We start from the raw sequence: 25,293 nt of genomic DNA on the forward strand, positions 1-25,293 counted from the left end.
GGACGCTTGCTCAGGTGGAGTCTGGCATTACAATCTTACAATTTTTCCATCTCCCATAAACAAGGCAAGAACCATGGAAATGCGGATGGGCTTTCCCGACAAGAGGAGAAGGATGATCGGAAGCCTATTATGTCTGGCTAATATTAAGAAGGGGGAGGAATGTGACGACATGGGTTAAAGTTTCTTAAAATCCAGCCAGACAGCAGGATAGATTGTCTATAGACGGGGGAGAAGTCCCTCATTGTTTTTACAAGACTCTTGTTGACTCAATGTAATTGTGTTGGCCACTGGAAGCCAAACGTATTGTTCTCCAGACATTTCCAGTAACCATTGTATTGTAGTTGTGTATTGATAATGTAATTACCTTAGTAGCCATTGTCTAGACGGTGACTCCCAGTTTACATGTACACCCTCAGGCTTTCTACCCATATCATTTAAATGAACATTGTCCATGCAGCTTGAAATTCCTCCAATGGGAGAAGCAATCTTGTCCAACCAATCGATGAGGACACAGTGTACCCAAGTGGAAGGTTGTGGCTATAAAAAGGACTTCTTTAAGCCACCAGGGTTTGATGATGGTTGATGGATTCAGTCTAAGCTCTTTGGAGCTGACTGGAGGATCAGGACATCTTATGGCTTCAATCTAGGGACTCCGGTTCCGGTTGGAGACCATATCCACAGCCTAGGGATTTCGACTCCGGCTGCCAGGATTGTAACATCAAACCAGGACTACCTAAGGAGGACACGCAGGTTGGGACAGTTCAGTCACCTGTTACAGACTTTGCAGACCTCAGACAGCTTGGAACCTGTGAGGCATGGACATTCTAATCCTTGGTGAGCCAGCGGAAGGGTGAGACTCTGTTGCCTGTTACATTTGTGTGTTTTGCTGGTTATGCGTTATGTGCCGTTAATATTTTGGGGATCCAATAAAGTCTAATTATTGTGGTTCCCTCACCCTGTGTTGTCTGAGTAGTGTTACGCCCACGGTTAAGGAGGCCGGCGTTCAGTTGGGATGAGCCCTGAGCCACGCTGTCTTTGTAAAGGCGGCGGGTTTTAGTGGATGAGAGCGCCCACTGAGCCCCGTGTCTCCACAGAGGTTTATGTTGCTTTTGTGTTTGGCCGAAAGACAGTGTATTACAATATAACAATCATAAATCAGAAACTTATATTTTATGACATTAAAAGGAGATACTGGATGATTGCAAATTTTTTTAAATTTAATTTATACTTTGGAAAAAAAAATTGATTCTGATCTTTTGTGGAGTAGCAACATGTTTTATTATTGCTCATCCAAGGATTTTGCAATTGAAAAGTTCCAGGGCCCAGAAAGTTTGGCCAATGAAAAAGCAATTGGAAGCACCAGCCTAGATCCCAAGGAGCACAGTCTGTGAATACGCAAGGGCGTATTATTAGATTATCTGTGGCCCTGTTAATGTGAAATTGCGAATTTCAAAAAATGTCATCATAATTTATTAAAGATGATTGTATTTATTTATCTCTCCAGTTCCTAATGAAGATCCAACACCAAATGGCAAAACATGTCCATCAGCATACTGCAAGGCCACATTGGAGGAATGTAAAACTGAGAAGGAGATAAACTGCACTGGATCCATGGACAGATGTTATGACTATAGGGGAAAAATGAGGAATCCAGGTGAAAACATTTTCAGCTAAATTTTTTTGCTTGAAATGAATCCATAATGTAAAAAACTACTTCAAATATAGTGTTGATTTAAAAATATGTTACAGCTGCTGAACACATTTGATACTTTGCAGCCTGTCAGGCCATAATATTGCTGAATTGAACTATTACCATATTTTTCGCTTTATTAGACGCGCTGGATTATAAGACGCACCCAAAATTTAGAAGTAGAAAATAGGAAAAATAATTTTTAATATGAAAATGAGGGTGCGTCTTATAATCCTAGGGTGTCTTTTAATATCTCATCAGGGGGAGCAGTGGTGGTGGAGCGGCTCAGAAAAGTCAAAGGAGGCAGAGTTGGTAGTGCTTCAAGCTTAGAGGAGGGTGTGTCGCAGCTCAGGTGGGTCAGTGAATTTAGCATGGCCGATATTGCGAGCTCAGGGGTGTTGCGGTGGTGGCCGCCATTGAATCGCCAGTGCTTGTCGCAATTTACTTCAACAAAGTTGTGGCAGAGGCGGTGTGTGCGCAGATTGATGCAATGGTCATCAAGAAAATGACTGTGGAGACTAATATGCACACATGCCACCTCCACGGCCATTTTCTTGAAGGCCATTGCATCAACTACAGGCGATTCAATAGCACTCGTCGTGACACCCCCAAACCCACAGTGTTGTCGATTTTCCTTAGCCGCTCCACTGTAGTGACACCCCCTCCTCCGAGCCATCTGTATCAACGACCCTGCCTCCTATGATCCCTCTTCACCACCGCCACCCCAGTAAGCCATATCTGGATTGTGTAAAAAGCTGGAGGGAAAAGAGCGCAATAGGGTCTTACCCAGTAACAAGGAATAAAAATAATAGGGGAATGTGCTTACCTTTTTGGGTTTCTTCAGCAAGCGGAGTTACACTTGAAAATGCATAAATTAAACCACCTCGTATTTTACTTCTCCTGGATGTGTGTCGTGTCTCCAGCAGCGCAGTAAAGCAGGCTTTACACGCTACGATATTGTTAATGAATTATCATCGGGGTCATGTTGTTTGTGACGCACATCCGGCGTCATTAACGATATTATAGTGTGCAACAGTTATGTGTGACCTAAAACGATCACAAAAGTGGCAAAAATTGTTTGCTGCGGAAAGGTCGTCCTAAAACAAAAAATCGTTTACCTCTCATTAGCGATGTTGTTTCTCATTCCTGTGGCAGCACACATCGCTATGTGTGACACCGCAGGAAAGAGGAACATCTCCTTACCTGCCTCCACCGGCAATGCGGAAAGAAGAGGTGGGCGGGATGTTTACATCCCACTCATCTCCGCCCCTCCACTTCTATTGGACGGCTGCCGTGTGATGTCGCTGTGACGCCGCACAAACCGCCCCCTTAGAAAGGAAGAAGACGGTTCGCCGGCCAGAGCGACGTCGCCGGACAGGTAAGTTCATGTGACTGGGGTAAGCAAGGTTGTACAGCGATTTGCCCGTGTCGCACAACCAACGGGGGCGGATACAATCACTAGCGAGATCGCAACGTGTAAAGCCCGCTGAAGGGTTCCACATTTACAGTATTCCTGAGTGATATTTCTATTATAAGACAGAACTTTATTTTCCCCCAGTTTTGGGGGAAAAAATTGCATCTTTTAGTCAAGAAAATGTTATGTAAAGTTAAAATATGGAAATAACATATTTTACCTAATAATATCTACTGTTTTGTATCTATAGATGATTCTGTGGACTTATATTCTGTCAAAGGTTGCACTAATAATGTTACCTGCAAATACAACTTCGACAGTGCCATTGCGTTGACGGAAATACACAGGGAGAGTCTGATCTGCTAGACTTTCCATGCTGATCCATGCATCTTCAATAAGTGAACGAATTAAAGAATGAATGAATCATGCACATTTGATTCTAATGATCTTTCTCTGCTCTATTTTAATGACAAATCATATAGAAGACTGAAAACCATAACTAGACATGATCAAGTAATTTAGCAAGTAATCAATTTTTTTGTAATATTCCCTAAAAAAATTATGATGTACTAGATCCAAGCTTTTAGGAAAGTGGCCAGGCATCTTTATAACTAGAGATTAGCGAACCTGAGGCTCTTGGTTCAAGGCTTAAGGTTTGGAAACCGAGCTCCACAAACAAGGTTTGAGTTTCAGGTTCGAGCCCTGTGTGAGCCGTGTGCAGTGTGTGATTGGCTCAAATTTGGGGTAAAATCAGCGTGATCAGATGTAGTGTACACACACAAACCTTCCAAACATTAATTTATAAACGATGTCCACCCTGCCCCGGAAGTGTTCTTCTTATGGTCCAGGGCTGTCCATCACTCATACCCAAGGACAGAGCTGCTCGCTTGAGTGGTTCGTACTCATTACTCGCTCAAACCCAAACCTTGTTTTTTTGGAGCTCGATTTCCGAACCTCAAGCCTCAAACCTCGATCCTCAGGTTCGCTCATCTCTTTTTATAACACTGTATACTTGCAAATTAACCCTATATCTTTACACGAATATGGTAATGCGATATTACAAGTTTCCTTTACCCATTCCCGTTACCATTATTGTCAATGATGTGGTTCACTCCCATCAAGATCTGTTTATCAATAATATCAATAATCTGCCTAGCATCAGATTTAACAGAATGGGGTATTGTTAAGAATGGCAGTAACAGAAGCTTGGAAACAGATGAAGACAGAAGACAAATGAGAAAAGAAGAAGCTGATTGGAAAATTATCGTTGGATTCCCAATTGGGGGACCAGCAATGTTTATGGATTACAGTGGAAATTGGTGTAGGTCAGATGCCAAATATTAAAGACCTTTTGTCCAGATGAATACTTATCGTCCCACAAATGGCTCATAATACGAAAAGAAATGGAGCCCTTAATTGCACAGACTGTTGATTTAAAATTTTAATTAAAATGTAAATTTATGAACTCTTCAATAAATACTTATGAAGCAATGTGTTGTCTCTACATGACTTCAGAATCATAGTAATCTAGGGATCTTGCAATTTTTCACATTGGTTCTTTAGATTCACACCTTGGTTTTGACTGTTTTGAAAAATGTCATGTGCGAAATCCTCAGGTCAGGCAAAATTTTTGCCCCCATAATTATCCACAGGAATGAGAACAAATCATTAGACAATTAGAAAATAAAATTAAAGTAGAAAAAAAGTTTGACAGCAAAAACACTGACATAATTACAGGTGAAATATTATAATTGTGTCATGTGTATAGGGACAGGCTCAGGGCTAGTTTTACCTTACCAACTGAGACCATGCACTTTTAATGTAATTTTTTTTCTTTGGGCACATTAAGGGTTAATTCCTTCTCTGGTGCAGCAGGAGACTTGCTTTTCTGGCAGCAGGTAATCCTTTCAGGCCTGGATATAAGCCCTCTGCTTCCTGGACTTGTTGCTGGTTATTCAATTCAGTTAGGAGCTAGCCTGGGAGTAGAGAGGATGTGGTGGTTGAGGCTGTCTGCTGCGGTTTGTTGCAAGTGTTTGTTTTTGTTCTACCTCCTTTCCCTTGTTATCCCTTCCCGTATATTCTTGGTTTTCCCTGGTGCAGGTTTTAGGTGTGTTTGAGGTTTTCTTTTACGCCTTTGTGTTTTTCATTGTTAGTGGGGTGTTTGAAATCTCCATCCTGGTTGGTCCCCTGGGTGGTGTGGTTGGTGAGGACTTTGTCACCAGGGCCAGGAGATGAGGCAGGGCCAGGTTGAGGGCCGGACCTCTCTACCTCTCTACCTTTAGGGGTATAAGAGTAAGTGCAAGGTCCCCAGTCTTAGCGTCTTTATAGGGTTTCTTGTGTCCCCTGGCCATCTGTTGCGCACCCATCCCTGACAAATTGCCCTTCATTAACTGTGTATTGTACCTACAATAAATACAATAAGGAAGTGAACTAAATACAGTGTGAGAAAACCTAAAGCAGTTATTTTTTTAAGTGATTCTAATTAGATATGATTTATTCAATTCTAAACTTAGCAAGTGTAATCTCCAAAAATCTTTGCTTCTAGCGAATCTAAATTTTTGGCAATTTGCTTTGTAGTTATTGTGGATTCTAAAGGTTCAAAAAAAGGTTTTATAACATTTATACTCAACACAGTCATCCCTTGTCCAGCAGCTCATCCTCTCTTTCTCTGGTCTAGTCTTTTGCTCCCACCATGTCCTACCACTTTAGAGCCTTCTACTAGGTCTCAAAAGGACACAACGTTGACTTACAACATAATCAAGTGCATTGCTCAAGTATATAGAAATATACATCACTCCATCAGTGGCATATTGTGCCTGACTATAGATCCAGACTGTATTAACTGAGACAGAAGAACTCGGCACTCAAAAATATGCATATAATTAGTTAAACGTTAATGTGGTAATGCAATTATAATTAATTAATGTTTCAATCCCACTTTGAGGACCTTTGTCAGAATGTTGCCATTATAGGAGAGGTTCCTAGAGAAAAGCGCAATTGTATCGGCTGTAGTCACTCCGCACACACGACTATGGTGACTTGTCTCCAAGAACCACTGCTTCTAAGACAGTCCATTATGTTCCGATGAAGGTCTGGAATGTGGGACCGAAACATTAATTAATTGCAATTGAATTACCACATTCAATTTTCACTAATTCATTTTTTTTTGAGTGCCAAGTTCTTCTCTGTCAGTGTTATTTCAGTGCTATAATATTGCAGGAAGTCTAGTCAGTGACATAGATGTTAATCACATCATGACGTTGTACATTAACCTTATAACTTATGAAAGTCAGTAAGAGAGACTGAAGATACCCTCGCAGACGGAGAAGATGCTGAAGACATCAGAACAGAAAAGCCCGTGCACTCTCACCTAGAAGGGATCTGCTTATGGCTGGCTGTTTGTGGGCAGAGACTCAAATTGCCAATCAGTGGCTTGCTCCAGTGTTCAGGTCAAGCTCGAATCAGCAACCACCAACAATTTACATTTTACTCAAAAATATACCTATAAAGAGAAAAATAAGAAAAACTGACAATTTTGCCATGCTCTTTTAATTTTTACCAGAACTGTATATATATACATATATACAGTGCCTACAAGTAGTATTCAACCCCCTACAGATTTAGCAGGTTTACACATTCGGAATTAACTTGGCATTGTGACATTTGAACTGTAGATCAGCCTGGAAGTGTGAAATGCACTGCAGCAAAAAAGAATGTTATTTCTTTTTTATTTTTTTTTTTAAATTGAGAAAAGTTTATTCAGAGGGTCATTTATTATTCAACCCCTCAAACCACCAGAATTCTGTTTGGTTCCCCTAAAGTATTATGAAGTATTTTAGGCACAAAGAACAATGAGCTTCACATGTTTGGATTAATTATCTCTTTTTCCAGCCTTTTCTGAATAATTAAGACCCTCCCCAAACTTGTGAACAGCACTCATACATGGTCAACAATGCATTGGAAAGACAAAGGAGCATTCCAAGGCCATCAGAGACAAGATCTTGGAGGGTCACAAGGCTGGCAAGGGGTACAAAATCCTTTCCAAGGAGTTGGGCCTACCTGTCTCCACTGTTGGGAGCATCATCCGGAAGTGGAAGGCTTATGGAACTACTGTTAGCCTTCCACGGCCTGGACAGCCTTTGAAAGTTTCCTCCCGTGCCGAGGCCAGGCTTGTCCGAAGAGTCAAGGCTAACCCAAGGACAACAAGGAAGGAGCTCCGGGAAGATCTCATGGCAGTGGGGACATTGGTTTCAGTCAATATCATAAGTAATGTACTCCACCGCAATGGTCTCCGTTCCAGACGAGCCCGTAAGGTACCTTTACTTTCAAAGCGTCATGTCAAGGCTCGTCTACAGTTTGCTCATGATCACTTGGAGGACTCTGAGACAGACTGGTTCAGGGTTGGTGGTGGCAGCATCATGCTGTGGGGCTGTTTCTCAGCCAAGGGCCCTGGCCATCTGGTCCGCATCCATGGGAAGATGGATAGCACGGCCTACGTGGAGATTTTGGCCAAGAAATTCCGCTCCTCCATCAAGGATCTTAAGATGGGTCGTCATTTCATCTTCCAACAAGACAACGACCCAAAGCACACAGCCAAGAAAACCAAGGCCTGGTTCAAAAGGGAAAAAATCAAGGTGTTGCAGTGGCCTAGTCAGTCTCCTGACCTTAACCCAATTGAAAACTTGTGGAAGGAGCTCAAGATTAAAGTCCACATGAGACACCCAAAGAACCTAGATAACTTGGAGAAAATCTGCATGGAGGAGTGGGCCAAGATAACTCCAGAGATCTGTGCCCGCCTGATCAGGTCTTATAAAAGACGATTATTAGCTGTAATTGCAAACAAGGGTTATTCCACAAAATATTAAACCTAGGGGTTGAATAATAATTAACCCACACTTTTATGTTGAAAATGTATTAAAATTTAACTGAGCAACATAACTTGTTGGTTTGTAAGATTTATGCATCTGTTAATAAATCCTGCTCTTGTTTGAAGTTTGCAGGCTCTAACTTATTTGCATCTTATCAAATCTGCTAAATCTGCAGGGGGTTGAATACTACTTGTAGGCACTGTATATATATATATATTATATTTATATATATATATTTTTATATATATATATATATATATATATATATATATATATATATATATATATATATATATATTTCAAAAAAATCAACAGGCAGCACTCCACTTCTCTTTCAAATAAAATCTTCTTTAATGGCCTATGTCACAGGATGTTTTGGTCAAAGGCCGAGGTCAGCCTTTGACTGAAACGTCCTGTGATATGGGCCATTAACCCCTTCACCCCCGGCCACTAAAACACCCTAATGACCGGGCCATTTTTTGCAATTCTGGCCAGTGTCACTTTGACAGGTTATAACTCTGGAACGCTTCAACGGATCCTGGCGATTCTGACATTGTTTTTTCGTGACATATTGTACTTCATGTCAGTTTTAAATTTAGGCCGATACTTTTTGCGTTTATTTGTGAAAATTTAGGAAATTGTGCGAAAATTTGGAAAATTTCGCAATTTTAAAACTTTGAAAATGTATGCCCATAAATCTGAGAGATATGTCACACAAAATAGTTACTAAATAACATTTCCCACTTGTCAACTTTACATCAGTGCAATTTTCGAAAGAAATCTTTTTTTTTCGTTAGGAAGTTAGAAGGGTTCAAAGTTCATCAGCAATTTCTAATTTTTCCAACAAAATTTACAAAATATTTTTTTTACGGACCACATCACATTTGAAGTGACTTTGAGAGGCCGAGGTGACAGAAAATACCCAAAAGTGACCCCATTCTAAAAACTGCACCCCTCACACTGCTCAAAACCACATCCAAGAAGTTTATTAACCCTTTAGGTGCGTCACAGGAACCAAAGCAATGTTGAAGGAAAAAATGAAAATTTTACTTTTTAACACAAAAATGTTACTTTAGCCATAAAATTTTCATTTTTACAAGGGAGAAAAGAGAAAGTTCACCATACAATTTATTGTGCATTTTCTCCTGAGTACGCTGATACCCCATATGGGGTAAAAATCAATTGTTTGGGTGCACGGCAGAGGTCGAAAGGCAAGGAGCGCCATTTGAATTTTTTAACACAAAATTAGCTGCACTCATTAGCGGACGCCATGTCGGGTTTGAAGACCCCCTGAGGTGCCTAAACAATGGAGCTCCCCCACAAGTGAACCCATTTTGGAAACTAGAGCCCTCAAATATTTTTTCTAGATGTTTGATGAGCACTTTGAACACCTGTGGGCTTCACAGAAGTTTATAACGTTGAGCCGTGAAAAGAAAAAAATTTTTTTTACCACAAAACTGTTGCTTCAACTAGGTAGCTTTTTTTTTCACAAGGGTATCAGGAAAAAATGCACCATAAAACGTATTGTCCATTTTCTCCTGATTACACAGATACCTCACATGTGGTGGAAAGTAATTGTTGGGCGTATGGCGGGGCTCAGAAGAGAAGGGCACCATTTGACAGCAAAATTGATTGGAATCATTAGCGGACGCCATGTCACATTTTTAGACCCCCCCATGGTGCCTAAACAGTGGAGCTCCCCCACAAATTACCCCATTTTGGAACTAGACCCCTCAAGGAATTTATCTAGATGTTTAGTGAGCCCCTTGTACCCACAGGGGCTCCACTGAAAGTTGATAACGTTGAACCGTGAAAATTATTTATTTTTTTTAAATTTTTTTTTTTAATTTTTGCAGCAACAAGGTAGCTTTATTTTTTTCTCTTTTTACAACGGTATCAGGAAAAAATGCACCATAAAACGTATTGTGCAATTTTTCCTGAGTACGCAGATACCTCACATGTGGTGGAAATCAATTGTTTGGGCGCATGGCGTGGGCTCAGAAGACAAGGAACGCCATTTGACTTTTCAAACGCACAGACGCAGTGCACTGATCGGCCGCTGCAGGAGGCACGGTCGGATGAGATACAAAAAGCGCTGGGGATACGGAAAAAAAAAAGTCACGCCAAAAATTGAGCAGGGATGTTGATCCGCGCTCAGCGGGACGCACGGACAGATGCGATACTTTTTTTTTTCGTATCCCCGACGCTTTTTGTATTGCATCAGTCCGTGCGTCCCGCCGAGCGCTGATCAGGGATGCACATAACGGATCGGCATCCCTGCTCAAGTTTTGGCGTGACTTTTTTTTCCGTATCCCCGATGCTTTTTGTCACGCCAAAAATTGAGCAGGGATGCCGATCCATTATGTGCATCCCTGATCAGCGCTCGGCGGGACGCACGGACAGATGCGATATAAAAAGCGTCGGGAATACGGGAAAAAAAGTCCTGCCGAAAACTGACCACGGATGCAGATACGTTATCTGCATCCCTGATCAGCGCTCGGCGGGACGCACGGACGCATGAGGTGTAAAAATAGAAAGGGGATAGAGGAAAAAAAAGAAAAAAAAAAGTTATACTCACAGTACCCAGAGGATTAGCAGGAGGAACAGAAGGCAAGGAACAGCTTTACAGCAGCAGCAGCAGGCAGGAAGTTGGACAGCTCAGCAGAAGACCCAGGAAGAAGGACCCAGCGATGGAGGCAGATGTGATCGGCCGGTGAAGACAGGTAAGAGGACGTCGGGGGGACAGCAGAGGGGGACGGGGACAGCAGAGGGGGACGGGGACAGCAGAGGGGGACAGCAGAGGGGGAGAGCAAGGAGGGAGATACCGGAGGAGCTGCAGAATAGAGATCACGGGGGAGGCCGGCAGATTGGGATGTCGGGGGGCAGACCGGGATGTCGGGGGGCAGACCGGGATGTCTGGGTGCAGATCGGGATGTCTGGGGGCAGATCGGGATGTCTGGGGGCAGATCGGGATGTCTGGGGGCAGGTTGGGATGTCTGGGGGCAGATCGGGATGTCTGGGGGCAGATTGGGATGTCGGGGGGGCAGATCGGGATGTCTGGGGGCAGATTGGGATGTCGGGGGGGCAGATCGGGATGTCGGAGGGCAGATCGGGAGGTGGGGGGGAAGATCGGGATGTGGGGGGGCAGATCGGGGAGACAGGTGGCAGATCGCGGAGGGCAGCGGCGGCGGATCGTGACACTTTTCGGCGGTTTCATACAGTGCAATGGCAGCGCGGCAACTTCCGGGTCCCATGCTCCGGTCTCATAACAGCATGGGACCGGAGCTTGTCGCCCTGCCATTGCACTGTGTGCACTCACTGTGCTGGCGTGCTGCAGGGATGACAAGTGAAGCTGATGGGGGCAGTCACCGGCAACAGGTCCACTGTGATTGGAGAAATCGGTCACAAGGCCGATCTCTCCAATCAGAGCTACTGGAGCTGGGGGAGGGTGATCCAGTGAGGTCACTCAGCTCCAACCAATGGCCAGTGCTACAGCTGCACTGGCCAGGACTGGATTTCAATGTTTCAGTCATTTTAAATGGCTGGAACATTACAGTGGCTGTGATTGGTTGAGCGGCGTTCGTCAGCCAGTCACAGACTCCGTAGGTCCGGGGAGGAGGCACCACCCCTCCTAAGGTCAGGAACAGGTCCCCTCCTCCCCGAATCTGCGGTTTATGTTAACATATTGCAGTCACCGGAGGCTCCGGTGCCGCGATTCCGCCATGACGGAAAGATCCGTCCTTGGTCGTTAAGGCCCAGGGCACAAGGACGGATCTTTCCATCCATGGTCGTGAAGGGGTTAAAGAAGATAATATTTGAAAGAGAAGTGGAGTGCTGCCTTCTGATTTTTTGGAAATATTGAAGGGATGGTAGGATGCTGTTGTGAAGGATTTTGGACCCAATTTATTTTTAAGTGCAGCTCTGAAAATTGTTTCTATACATACATACAGTACAGAACAAAAGTTTGGACACACCTTCTCATTCAAAGAGTTTTCTTTATTTTCATGACTCTGAAAATTGTAGATTCACATTGAAGGCATCAAAACTATGAATTAACACATGTGGAATGAAATACTTACCAAAAAAGTGTGAAACAACTGAAAATATGTCTTATATTCTAGGTTCTTCAAAGTAGCCACCTTTTACTTTCATTACTGCTTTGCACATTCTTGACATTCTCTTGATGAACTTCAAGAGGTAGTCACCAGAAATGGTCTTCCAACAGTCTTAAAGGAGTTCCCAGAGATGCTTAGCACTTGTTGGACCTTTTGCCTTCACTCTGCAGTCCAGCTCAGCCCAAACGATCTCGATTAGGTTCAGGTCTGGTGACTGTGGAGGCCAGGTCATCTGGCGTAGCACACCGTCACTCTCCTTCTTAGTCAAATAGCCCTTTCACAGCCTGGAGGTGTGTTTGGGGTGTTTGTCTGGTTGAAAAATAAATGATAATCCAACTAAACTCAAACCGGATGGAATAGCATGCTGCTGCAAGATGCTGTGGTAGCCATGCTGGTTCAGTATGCCTTCAATTTTTAATAAATACCCAACAGTGTAACCAGCCAAGCACCCCCACACCATCACACCTCCTCCTCCATGCTTCACGGTGGAAACCAGGCATGTAGAGTCTATCCATTCATCTGTTCTGCGTCGCACAAAGACACGGTGGTTGGATCCACAGATTCTCAAATTTGGACTCATCAGACCAAAGCAGAGATTTCCACTGGTCTAATGTCCATTCCTTGAGTTCTTTAGCCCAAACAAGTCTCTTCTGTTTGTTGCCTGTCCTTAGCAGTGGTTTCCTGGCAGCTATTTTACCATGAAGGCCTGCTGCACAAAGTCTCCTCTTAATAGTTGTTCTAGAGATGTGTCTGCTGCTAGAACTCTGTGTGGCATTGACCTGGTCTCTAATTTGAGCTACTGGTAACCTGCGATTTCTAAGGCTGGTGACTCGGATAAACTTACCCTCTGCAGCAGAGGTGACTCTTGGTCTTCCTTTCCTGGGGCAGTCCTCACAAGAGCCAGTTTCTTTATAGCATTTGATGGTTTTTGACACAATTTTTCGGACTGACTGACCTTCATTTCTTAAAGTAATGATGGCCACTCATTTTTCTTTACTTAGCTGATTTTTTCTTGCCATAATACAAATTCTAACAGTCTATTCAGTAGGACTATCAGCTGTGTATCCACCAGACTTCTGCACAACACAACTGATGGTCCCAACCCCATTTATAAGGCAAGAAATCCCACTTATTAAACCTGACAGGGCACATCTGTGAAGTGAAAACCATTTCCGGTGACTCCCTCTAGAAGCTCATCAAGAGAATTCCTAGAGTGTGCAAAGCAGTAATCAAAGCAAAAGGTGGCTACTTTGCAGAACCTAGAAGTGTGTCATCTCATAGTTTTGATGCCTTCAATGGGAATGTGCAATGTCCAGACTCATGAAAATAAAGAAAACTCTTTGAATGGGAAGGTATGTCCAAACGTGTGGTCTGTACTGTATATATATGCAGCCGACCGCTCCTGTCGGGAGAGTTTGCGCCGAGATGCGATACTTCACTTGCACAGTGACAATCAAAGTTCAGTTAACAGGAGTGGACCCTTGATGATTTTATAGTCATGTGACCAGTCTGTAACCAATGAGGTAAAACAACATTCCCCCCAGAGTGGTCACATGGCCATGACATCTTGGAAGGTCTTTTAGTCAGTCCTCTTTACCGAGCGAGCACTGCAATGATCGGACCCGGGAGACAGAGTCTGCATGAGGCATTGTGGGACCTGTAAGTATAATGACATTGATTATTATTAACTATATTCTTCAATTTACAGCCCCGCCCCATCCCATAACTGTAAAGGCCAATCAGGCGAGGCTCCTGATCCCGGCCAACGTGGGTATCGTCCATCACTACTTATGTCAACATTTTTCGAGACCCGTAAAGTTTAACATTTTTGAGATCTGGAGTTGTTTGGTTTTTGTGAACTGAGCTGATGTTTTTACTGACACCATTTTAGGGAAAGTATGATGTTTTTATTGCATTTTATAACAAAGTTGTGGCTGCAAAAAAAAATGTAAATCTGGCGTCTTTTTTTTCCTCATTATACCATTTATCAATCAAATTATTAATTGTGTATTTTGATAGATCAGACTTATGAAAACAATGATACCAAATGTGTATATTTTTTAAATTGCAAAAGGAGTGATTTAAACATTTAATTTTTATTTATCAATTGATTTTTAAACACTTTATTGCCCTTTTTACTTTAGTTGTTAGTCCTGTTAGAGAACTTGAACTTGCAATGATCTGATTGCTTGTACTATACATATCAATGCATTTGCACTGCTATGTATAGCAAATATCATGGTTTTCCATAAATGCCAGCTAAACACTGGCTTTTAGAGGAAAACCCTCATGACAAGCATGAGGGTCTTCAGCAGAATCTCGGCTGCTATGGCAAGACATCAGCACCCCATGATAACATTATAGGTGCGCCACTAGGCGCATAGAATGACATCCTTCCTGTTGGTGCACACTAAATGGAAAATTAAAGAATACAGACATATATTTTTAGCTGATTAAAGAGGACCAGCCAATAGGATTTTCCTATCTAATATATAAAGCTGAATGTGTGTGTGTGTGTGTGTGTGTGTGTGTGTCCGGGATTGGCATCTGCACCGTCGCAGATACAGCCACAAAATTTTGCACACTCACACGTCTGGACCCCGAGAGCGTCATAGGCTATGTTTTGAGGGGAAATTTTAACCTCGCGCTTTACAGTTATTCGCCAAAAAACATGCCTCCATTAAAGCGAATGGAGCTGGGAGCCTCAGTGCAGCCAGAACTTCAGAAGAATGCGCAGCCACGCCCTTATATGGAATGTTGGCATGTCACAATGCAGCCAGGGAAAGAGACAGACACAGACAGGGAAAGAGGCAGACACAGACAGGGTAAGAAACAGACATAGGGTAAGAGACAGACACAAAGAGACAGACTGACACGGAAAGGGACAGACAGACAAAGAGACAGAGACAGACACAGGGAAATAGACAGGGAAAGAAAGGGAAAGAGACAGACAGGGCAAGAGACAGGCAAAGACAGGTAAAGAGACAAAGAGACAGACACAGGGAAAGAGACAGAGGAAAAGAGGGAAAGAGACAGACAGGGAAAGAGAGGGAAAGAGACAGACAGGGAAAGAGACATACAGGGAAAGTTACAGAGATAGATATCACATAAATCAAATAGAAAACCGGTTTTAAAAGCCGCGCTAAAAACCACACATGCTGTAGATAAAGAGATTTCCTTTATTTCACAGTTCTACGCGTTTCAGAGACATCTCCGTCTCCTTCCTCAGGAAAAGAAATCATCAGATATGATTTATTTTCCTGAGGAAGGAGACGGAGATGTCTCTGAAACGCGTAGAACTGTGAAATAAAGGAAATCTCTTTATCTACAGCATCTGTGGTTTTTAGCGTGGCATTTAAAACCGGTTTTCTATTTGATTTATATGATAACCTGCTTTCCAGGGCCACTGCTAAACCACATAAAACCACTCACATGCGATCATAGGGGGTTGTGACTGGCACAACCCTACCAGGTGAGTGTATCTCTTTCTGTTCTGTCTCTCTACCCTCATACCGAGTAAGACCCTATTGCGCTTTTTCCCCCCTACAGCTTTACAGAGATAGATAGACAGACAGGAAAAGAGATAGACAAACAGGGAAGGAGATTGAGACAGACGGAGAAAGAGACAGAGACAGTCAGAGACAGACAGGGAAAGAGACAGACAGACAAAGAGATAGAGAGAGAGACAGAGAGATATATACAGAGGGGGAGACAGACAGAGAATGTGAGAGAAACAGAGAGATGGTTACTATTCCTGGAATTAATACATTCTATTTATACATTCTATCCCGGGAATGTTAATACATTCTATTTTGTTAACAACAGTTATTAACCCGGGTAGTACAGCTAGTATAATTTAAAGTCAGTGCTATACTGGCACTATCATGCTGATTCTATACATACCTTTAGTTGTGAGATCGGATGTATAGTTTCTGAAATACAGGCAAGTACATTTTGTGAAGTTCACTGCTACTTGACTGATAGATGCAACAGAATATCTAATAGGTGGGCAGGATTTTGCTAGTTATTCCCACTTCTGTCTGCCTAGAGGGGGAGAAAGGAGGGAGGAGGGACAGGAGGAAGGACAGGCAGGCAGACGCGTGCAGCAATATCTAGCAAAATCCAACTCAACTACTAGATATTCTGCTGCACCTATCAATCAAGTAACAAGGAATTTCACAAATTTTACTTGCCTGTATTTCAGAAACTATACATCCGATCTCACAACTAAAGGTATATATAGAATCAGCATGACTGCACCAGTATAGCACTGGCTTTGGTTTATATAGGAAAATCCTAGTGGCAGGTCCTCTTTAAAGAGCTAAGAAATATATAGATATTCTTTCATTTTCCCCAACGTGCCTACACAAAAAATTGGTGCTTTGTATCAAAAATATAAAATTCTAGCCCCTATATTTATTATGAATTAATCAGACCAGGGATTAAATATATTTAAATCATGGAAATAAAAATGGCATAAAGGGATGGATATTTTCTTTTGGCACCTAAAAGGGAAAACACATGGTAAAATCTTATGTGGACAAATTAAATAATTCCACCTAAAACTTCCTCAGGGAAGGCAAATATATCCTCCTGATAAATTTCAAGATACCAATTAAACATTGCACAAAAACAAATAAGAAACAACCTTTCTGTTTTGGCAAGATAAATGGACAGATAGTCTTATGGATTCTTTGTACGATGCGTCATCACTTTATTGCTATATTCCTGCAACCATCAACTTTCCTCAGAAGACAATTACCTGGTAAGAGGAGTGGATTCTTTTGGTGTGCCGTGGGTTTTTTGGACTGGATCTCCTCCATCCTATGATGCAATGGTTTCTTTACCTTTCCAAAGACTATATATATGATCGCTGTGTGCAGACTTCAGGATTAGGAGAAGAGAATCTGAGAACCCACCCATCGTCCACAATGAAGAACCTGGTCACTTTGCTGTTCATGATCTTGGCTTTTGTCATCTCAGGTAAGACCGGTGAAGCCACTTGTCAGCGTATACACACATCACACTGAGGAAGCATGTCAGCAGACTTTCCTGTAAAGTTCCTCCATCATACTAAACATACTTATGATAATGTGAAAAGGTATCTAAGGGTAATTTTTCTCCTTGTGGAAAGTGAAATACCTGACATGCCAGTGTAAGGAGGCTCATGAGCCATGTAATTCTTCTCTGGGAAATGTAATATGCAAATTTTCTCTTATGAGAAGAAAATGATTTGACCTCTAGTGCCTACTATTGCAAATAGCAGTCCTTAAGGTCACTATCGACCCTTTAACTGCCATGCTATAGAACCTCCTGAGTGCAACCGTACCTCCTGAGTGCAAGGGATGAGATTTGGTTTGGTTCTTTGACACGCATGTCACTCTCCACATGGAAGACTATTCTCCTTACGGAGACCTGACAAACCAGTCTGGCTGCCAGTGAGGGGACTTATAGCTGCAATGGCCCTCTGGGAAATATACTAATTGACCCTCCAGTGAGGAAGGAGACAAACTCTAGCGCCACCTATTAGAAGTAGCAATTCAAAAGTCAAAAGTCAAAATTGGCTTTTTAAACAAGCCTTTTCATAAGACTTAGGATTTAATTCCAGATCAGAATCCCAATTTGCAGACACGGTGATTCAGGGTGATTGTCCCTCGTCAGCGCAAAGTATCGGTATCTGATCTGACTCTCCACAAGAAACTTTATCACTTAGATCCTAGTCTTAAGCCTCACATACAGCCAAATCAGCTCTTAGGTCAGATTAAGTCCTCTTCCTTTCTGTAGAGGCAATTTATAAATGCGAAATGCAAATTCTTCCATGGCGTAATACCCATAATTAGGGCTGTAAAAAGAAATCGTGCAAAAAGGGTCTTATCCAATTAAAAATTAAAAGGGAAAAACTCAAAGATTCTCACCTCATGTTGTTGTGCAGGTCATAACCATAGAAGCCTTTAGTCTGATGCAGAACCCACAATGTGTCCGCCACCACACAGTCCAGATGATGTAGATCAAATATGATTTATTGGTCAGCACATTTCAAAGTCCTCAAAGTCTCCTTCATCAGGACAATCATATACTAAAGGTCTACACCATCTGGTCTGTATGGTGGCGCAGGAGATGAACCCTTTCTTCATTTCCATAGTTTGATGCCTGTTATCACCAAGACTTGCACTGGTAGAGTCAAGCCAGGAATGGCACTAGATTATTCATGTCTCAAGCTTTGGTCCACGGCCGTATGTTCATGATACAATTTCTCTGATTCACTAAGCTTACCGGATACAATCATTCATGGTTGTCATCATGCTGCCCGTGCTATGAGCATTGGGAATCATTTGATAGGTTCCCTTTAAATCCCATGAAGTAGTATCATAATTAAAGTTGAGCGAGTATCTAACTATTCATACTTGCTAAACTCATAACGAGTACTGTCTAATATTTGCGTATTTATTCCGAATAGCATGTGGAATGCAAGTCAATGGGGAAAAACTCACAAAGTAATGAGTAACCCAAATGCCGTACTATTCGTGAGAGTAGCGAATAGTGTGGAATTCGGGTAACTCGTTACAATGTGATTATTCCCCATTGACTTGCATTACATATACTATTCGAAATGAATATGTGAGTAGTAAACATTATTCGTTATGAGTACAGCTAGTGCGGATACTTAGGTACTCACTCAACTCTAAAAATCATACCAAGCTTATCTGTAAGTAAAAAAGTATTTACAAACAAATATGAGCCACTTATCATAATCATAGACACTAGCGGGCCTAGAATACAAGTCACTATGAAAATAAAGGGGCAATGAAAAATGTGAAAAATGGTAGAATCTTGTTTCCTCTGATTATGGAAATAAATAAATCCCAATTAATATTTTTCCTGGGTTCCTCTTTCTGATTGTTTCTATATAATGTAATGGATTATCTCTGTTCCAGTAATTTCCCATAAATGTCATTATTGTGAATCCCGCAATTCTAAAACATGTGAAGAGTCGGAGACAGAATGTCTTGGAAATCGATGTATGACCGCCTCCCAATATATTAATATTAGTAAGCATGACTTTTCATTATTTATCAAAACTGAAATATCTCGATCTTATATCCAGTTCTGAGATGTCTATTTACTTATTTTGTAGATGGAACGGAGATTCATGAAATATATAAAGGATGTGCCAATGAATCTTTGTGTGGAATTAATGGCTCATTAGTAGTGGGAAATACTCCATATCAATTTTCTGCACGTTGTTGCACTGGGGACTTTTGCAACAATCAAGTATTTGAACGTAAGTGTCATAATGGTCACTAACATAATTTACTGGTGAAAAATCTTAAATTTTACGAACATCATGTGTTCTGCAACTAAAGATGAGCAAATATCTCAAATCTGGCTTGTAATTTGTCATTACGAAATAGTAAAATAGAACTCATCTATGAAGAAACATGGCTCATCAAAATATGGAAATGGATAATGAGGTAACACTCTATCGGACCTTTGAGTAAAGGCTGCTTTACACGCTGCGATATTGTTACCGATATCGCTAGCGTGCGTACCCGCCCCCATCGGTTGTGTGACATGGGAAAATCGCTGCCCGTGACGCACAACATCGCTCAGACCCGTCACACTACTTACTTGCCTAGCGACGTCGCTGTGACCGAAGAACCGCCTCCTTTCTAAGGGGGCGGTTCGTTCGGTGTCACAGCGACGTCACTAAGCGGGCGCCCAATAGAAGTGGAGGGGCGGAGATGAGCAGGACGTAACATCCCGCCGACCTCCTTCCTTCCTCATTGCCGGTGGCCGCAGGTAAGGTGACGTTTCTCGTTCCCGCGGTGTCACATGTAGCTATTTGTGCTGCCGCAGGAAAGGCGAACTACATCGTACAAGCAGCAGCAACGATAATTGGGAATAGGGGAGCATGTCACCGATTAGCCATTTTGCACGTTTTGCGACGATGCAAAATCGCTCATAGGTGTCACACGCAACGACATCGCTAACGCGGCCGGATGTGCATCACAAATTCCGTGACCCCAACGAGATCACTTGAGTGATGTCATAGCGTGTAAAGCGTCCTTAAGGCAAATAAAAATTGTATCCGGCATCCGCAAATAAAAATCACACTTTGATTGAATCGGTATAAAACATGATAAAATCATAGATAAACCAGTCTACGCATTTTGGGCAAAGCATGATGTAATGAACTGTTATGACCTTGTATGCACATGTGCAAAACCCTACTGTATTTCCTTGTTTCCTCCAATTCTGACCTGATCATGTCCGGGGTTAACTTTCCTCTGCCTCGTTCCTTCTCCCGGCATGCTATATTTTGGCACTGCAACCTTTGTGCAGTGCCTGTTATAGTCTATGCCTTTGGCGTGTGTAGCTGGCTCTGATGAGTTCCTGATCTGTCCTACCGCATCCCTCTGATTCCCTACCTGTGTCTGTTTACCTACTCCCAAGCTGTCCTTCCTACCTTATCTCCTTGTGTACTTTGACTCCCTGGTAACAACATACGCTCCAGCCCTGACCCGATTCTGTCTCTCCCCTCTGACATCTCCATGACTGACAGGATCTTGACCTTGTTACTTGTTTTTGACTATGTGTTTTGATTGCTCCTCTGTACTTTGTTTGACCTTTAGTATTTGTCTTGTCTGATTCTTCTATTGCCGCCTTGTGGTGACTTCACTGTACTACTCCGGGGCAGGTTTATTCTGCTCTTTCTCCACTCTGTTGCCATCTAGTGGAGTTTGTGTTGCATTTCCTCAGAACACCCAGTTGGGTACAGTTGGACACATACGTTGGCATCACCATAGATAAAAGTCCTGGCCTAACATGAGAGGCCCAAGGATTTCAGCAGCGCAGCGGCAATCAGAATGTAATTTGACAGCTGTCAATGAAAAGCAGTGGAGTGAGCAGTAAGGTGAGTATAAGGTTTTTTTTTCATAACTTTTTGATGGTACTTTACATGTCAGAAAAATGGCTGCAAGTAGTTGCCTTCTCTCTGAATTCCCATGGAAATGAATTACAAAAAGAATCTGCATTTTGGTAAATGCAAGTTTTAGAAAATTTTGAGTAGGAATTTTTGTAAAATTTATAACAGTTTGATGGCTTTTTCTATATCTCTATTGTTAATATGTAATTTATGATGGCCTCTCATCATCCAAATTCACAGCAAAATGTCTTCTGCATTCCCTGCTTGTCCTTTATGCAAGTTATAACTGGCCCTTCTGAATAGATTTGCTATAACCTCTGACTAGTGAATGGACGAACCTGAACTGTGAAGTTCGGAGTTCGTACCAAACACATAGTGTTTGTGCACATGAGCCCAAACATGAGCTTTCCTGGGAACCTCATGTTACAGTTCCGGTCCAGTTCGGGTCCAGGGGCTGTAAAAAAAGCACGTTAGTAAAAAACATTATGATTTTTCTTACAGGTCCCGCGACGCGACCTGTAGACTCTGTCTCCCGGCTGCTTCTGCTTCCCTGACATCCCCACGAACACGGCTGAAAACAGTGATGAGCAATGCAATGATTACCCCCAGAAGTTAACTGGACCTTCCATGACGTCATCACCATGTGACCGGTCTGTAAGCCAATTTCTGTACAACATTCACACTAGACTGGTCACATGGCTATGACATAATGGAAGGTCCTGTAAGTCAGTGGTAGTTAACCAGGGGCACAGCAATGATCAACCCGGAAGCAGAAGTGGCCAGGAGACAGCAGCTGAGTGGGTCTGCAGGACGTGTCGCAGGACTTGTAAGTATAATGACAATGTTTATTAATAACTATATTCTTTATTTTACAGACCCCCCCGCCCCATCCCATAACTGTAAAGTCCAAGTTCAGGGTTTAGACGCAAGTTTGTGTTATCTCAGAACCTGATCTAGAACTTTACAAAACATCAGAGGCTTCGCCCATCACTACCTCTGACGTGATAATTCAACGGCAATATGGTGATATCCGCTCTGCCGTCCCTTGGTCATATGTGACTTCTATGGCTGATACAAACATCTGCACCAATTTTGCCGATTGGTGCGAATCAAAATATAAATTGTTTAAATCCACCAAACTTTCTACAGAAATATCTCTTTTATTGGCTAAGCTAAAAAATTAAATTTGCAGGCTTTCAGAGCTCAAAGGCCTTCATTAGGCTCATTAAAAAAAAAAATAATTAAATGTTTTTTAATTTTTTTTAATTCACCTGATGAAGAAGCCCGTAAAGGTGGCAAATCTAAATTTTCTGGTTAGCCAATAAAGGTATGACTTTTAAAATTGTTTTGTCTTTGTAAGCATAAAAGAATTAAGAGATTTTCCTGGCTAACTCGTTACGATAATATAACTTTTGATTGTAAATCAAAAATGTTACACAAATTTGATTTGCATTGAATGGATTCATGCTTATTAGGGATGATCGAATACGGCAAATTTTCTGCAACGTGCATATTCGCCAAATAGGTAACTGCTATTTAACTATTTGCGAATATTCAATGCGCAATTTAAGTCTATGGGAAACCCGAATAGTTGACGAATAGCAACTATTCGGGCTTCCCATAGACTTACATTGCGCATCAAATATTCACATAGTGGCAACCTAATCGTCAGATATTTGCGAAGCCAAATATTGCTGAATATTTGTGATATTCGATCATCCTTAATACTTACCTAATAATATGTTTACTTCACCATAAGTCAACTTGACTGTTTAATTGTAATAATAATTGTGTTCATATCTTTATCATCGTCAGTAGTAGTAGATAAGGAAATTTTTGCCGTAAACTTGACAGTACAGTACAGACCAAAAGTTTGGACACACCTCCTCATTCAAAGAATTTTCTTTATTCTCAGGACTCTGAAAATTGTAGATTCACAAAGAAGGCATAAAAACTATGAATTAAAACATGTGGAATGACATACTTAAAAAAGTGTGAAACAACTGAAAATATGTCTTATATTCTAGGCTCTTCAAAGTAGCCACCTTTTGCTTTGATTACTGCTCTGCACACTCTTGGCATTCTCTTGATGAGCTTCAAGAGGTAGTCACTGGAAATGGTTTTCCAACAGTCTTGAAGGAGTTCCCAGAGATGCTTAGCACTTGTTGGCCCTTTTGCCTTCACTCTGCGGTCCAGCTCACCCCAAACCATCTCGATTGGGTTCAGGTCTGGTGACTGTGGAGGCCAGGTCATCTGGCGTAGCACTCCATCACTCTCCTTCTTAGTCAAATAGCCCTTGCACAGTCTGGAGGTGTGTTTGGGGTCATTGTCCTGTTGAAAAATAAATGATGGTCCATCTAAATGCAAACCGGATGGAATAGCACGCCGCTGCAAGATGCTGTGGTAGCCATGCTGGTTCTGTATGCCTTCAATCTTGAATAAATCCCCAACAGTGTCACCAGCAAAGCACCTCCACACCATCACACCTCCTTCTGCATGCTTCACGGTGGGAACCAGCCATGTAGAGTCAATCCGTTCACCTTTTCTGCGTCGCACAAAGACACGGTGGTTGGATCCAAAGATGTCAAATTTGGACTCATCAGACCAAAGCACAAATTTCCAGTTGTCTAATGTCCATTCCTTGTGTTCTTAGCTCAAAGAAGTATCCTCTGCTTGTTGCCTGTCCTTAGCAGTGGTTTCCTAGCAGCTATTTTACCATGAAGGCCTGCTGCACAAAGTCTCCTCTTAGCAGTTGTTCTAGAGATGAGAAGGTGTGTCCAAACTTTTGTATAAATAAATAAATATATTATATATTTATAAATATATAAATATTTTTTTAGGTAGTAATTGTGTTTATTTCTCTAGTTCCTGCAGAAAATAAAACGGAAAATGGTGTAAAATGTCTATCTGCTTTCTGTATTGGCACTTTGGAGGAATGTAAGACTGGAAAGGAAATGACCTGCACCGGATCCATGAACAGATGTTTTGAGTTTAGGGCTACAGTGATGAATCCAGGTATGAAAATCTATAGTTGTATACATTTATTGTAGCCAAATTGTCTTTTTGCTCCAAAGAACCCCCCCCCCCCCCCCCCCCCCCCCCCACCCCCCCCCCTAAAAAAAAAAATATATATTAACTTTGTACTCTACATGGACTGAAATGAAATATTTTACAGTGTTGTGTATTTAGCTAATATGCAAAGGATGATCAATTAAAAGCTTTGAGTTTCTATTAATATTGTGTTAAATCTATATAGAATTTATTTAAGTTTTATTATTGAATGATGTCTGTTGTTTTTGTGTCTACAGATGGAACATATGCAAATTATTCTGCCAAAGGTTGTATTAATGATGACGCCTGCCGAAACAACATTGAAAGCAAGCTTGGTTTTCAAGATATACATGAGGTGTACATAAAGTGTTAGGGGTACTTTACACGCTGCAACATCACTACTGATATATCGTCAGGGTCACGTCGTTAGTGACGCAGATCCGGCGCCGGTAGCAACATCGCAGCGTGTGACACCAATGAGCGACGATCAACGAGCGCAAAAATGTGAAAAATCGTTGCTTGTTGACATGTCGTTCATTTCCTTAATATCGTTGCTGCTGCAGGTACGATGTTGTTCGTTGTTCCTGCGGCACCACACATCGCTATATGTGACACCGCAGGTACGACAAACATCTCCTTACCTGCGTCCACCGGCAATGCGGAAGGAAGGAGGTGGGCGGGATGTTACGTCCCACTCATCTCCGCCCCTCCGCTTCTATTGGCCGGCCGCTTAGTGACGTCGCGGTGACATCGCAATGACGCCGAACGCACCTCCCCCTTGAAGGACGGATTGTTCGGCGGTCACAGCGACGTCGCTTCACAGGTATGTGCGTGTGACGCTGCCATAGCGATAATGTTCACTACGGCAGCGATCACCACATATCGCAAGAACGACGGGGGCCGGTGCTATCGCACGCGACATCGCTAGCAATCGCTAACGATGTCGCAGCATTTAAAGTTCCCCTTAGATAATACAGTGTAACCCAAGGGAATTAGTCAGATAATTTTCTAGTTTTTCTAGTACAATACTAATGTTATATGTAAATAGGGCTTAAGGAAAGCTTTCTGGATTAGTAATTTTATTGGTTTACCTTATCCTGTTATCTTGTTGCAAACTGCATAGAATTCAGTATGATGTAATAACCTTTCAAGCATATGTAAATACAAAATGCATATGCACTGCTCCCTCCTCCCACCTCTCAGAGCTGGCATCAGTGATAATAAATCTG

The 25,293-nt window shown here is 42.1% G+C and overlaps 1 protein-coding gene across 1 annotated transcript in view; it reads left to right on the top strand.

The window, feature by feature from the left end:
- LOC142256365 (phospholipase A2 inhibitor NAI-like) overlaps positions 1-4,587 on the top strand; it is a 29,906-nt gene extending 25,319 nt beyond the window's left edge. The window contains exons 4-5 of the mRNA XM_075328001.1: positions 1,505-1,654; positions 3,355-4,587. Coding sequence (XP_075184116.1) covers positions 1,505-1,654; positions 3,355-3,470 — 266 coding nt within the window. The 3' untranslated portion in view covers positions 3,471-4,587. The remainder of the gene's footprint in view (positions 1-1,504; positions 1,655-3,354) is intronic.
- The last annotated feature ends 20,706 nt before the right edge of the window (positions 4,588-25,293 follow it).

This window comes from Anomaloglossus baeobatrachus, chromosome 11, assembly GCF_048569485.1.
Source record: "Anomaloglossus baeobatrachus isolate aAnoBae1 chromosome 11, aAnoBae1.hap1, whole genome shotgun sequence".
Taxonomy (NCBI): Eukaryota; Metazoa; Chordata; class Amphibia; order Anura; family Aromobatidae; genus Anomaloglossus; species Anomaloglossus baeobatrachus.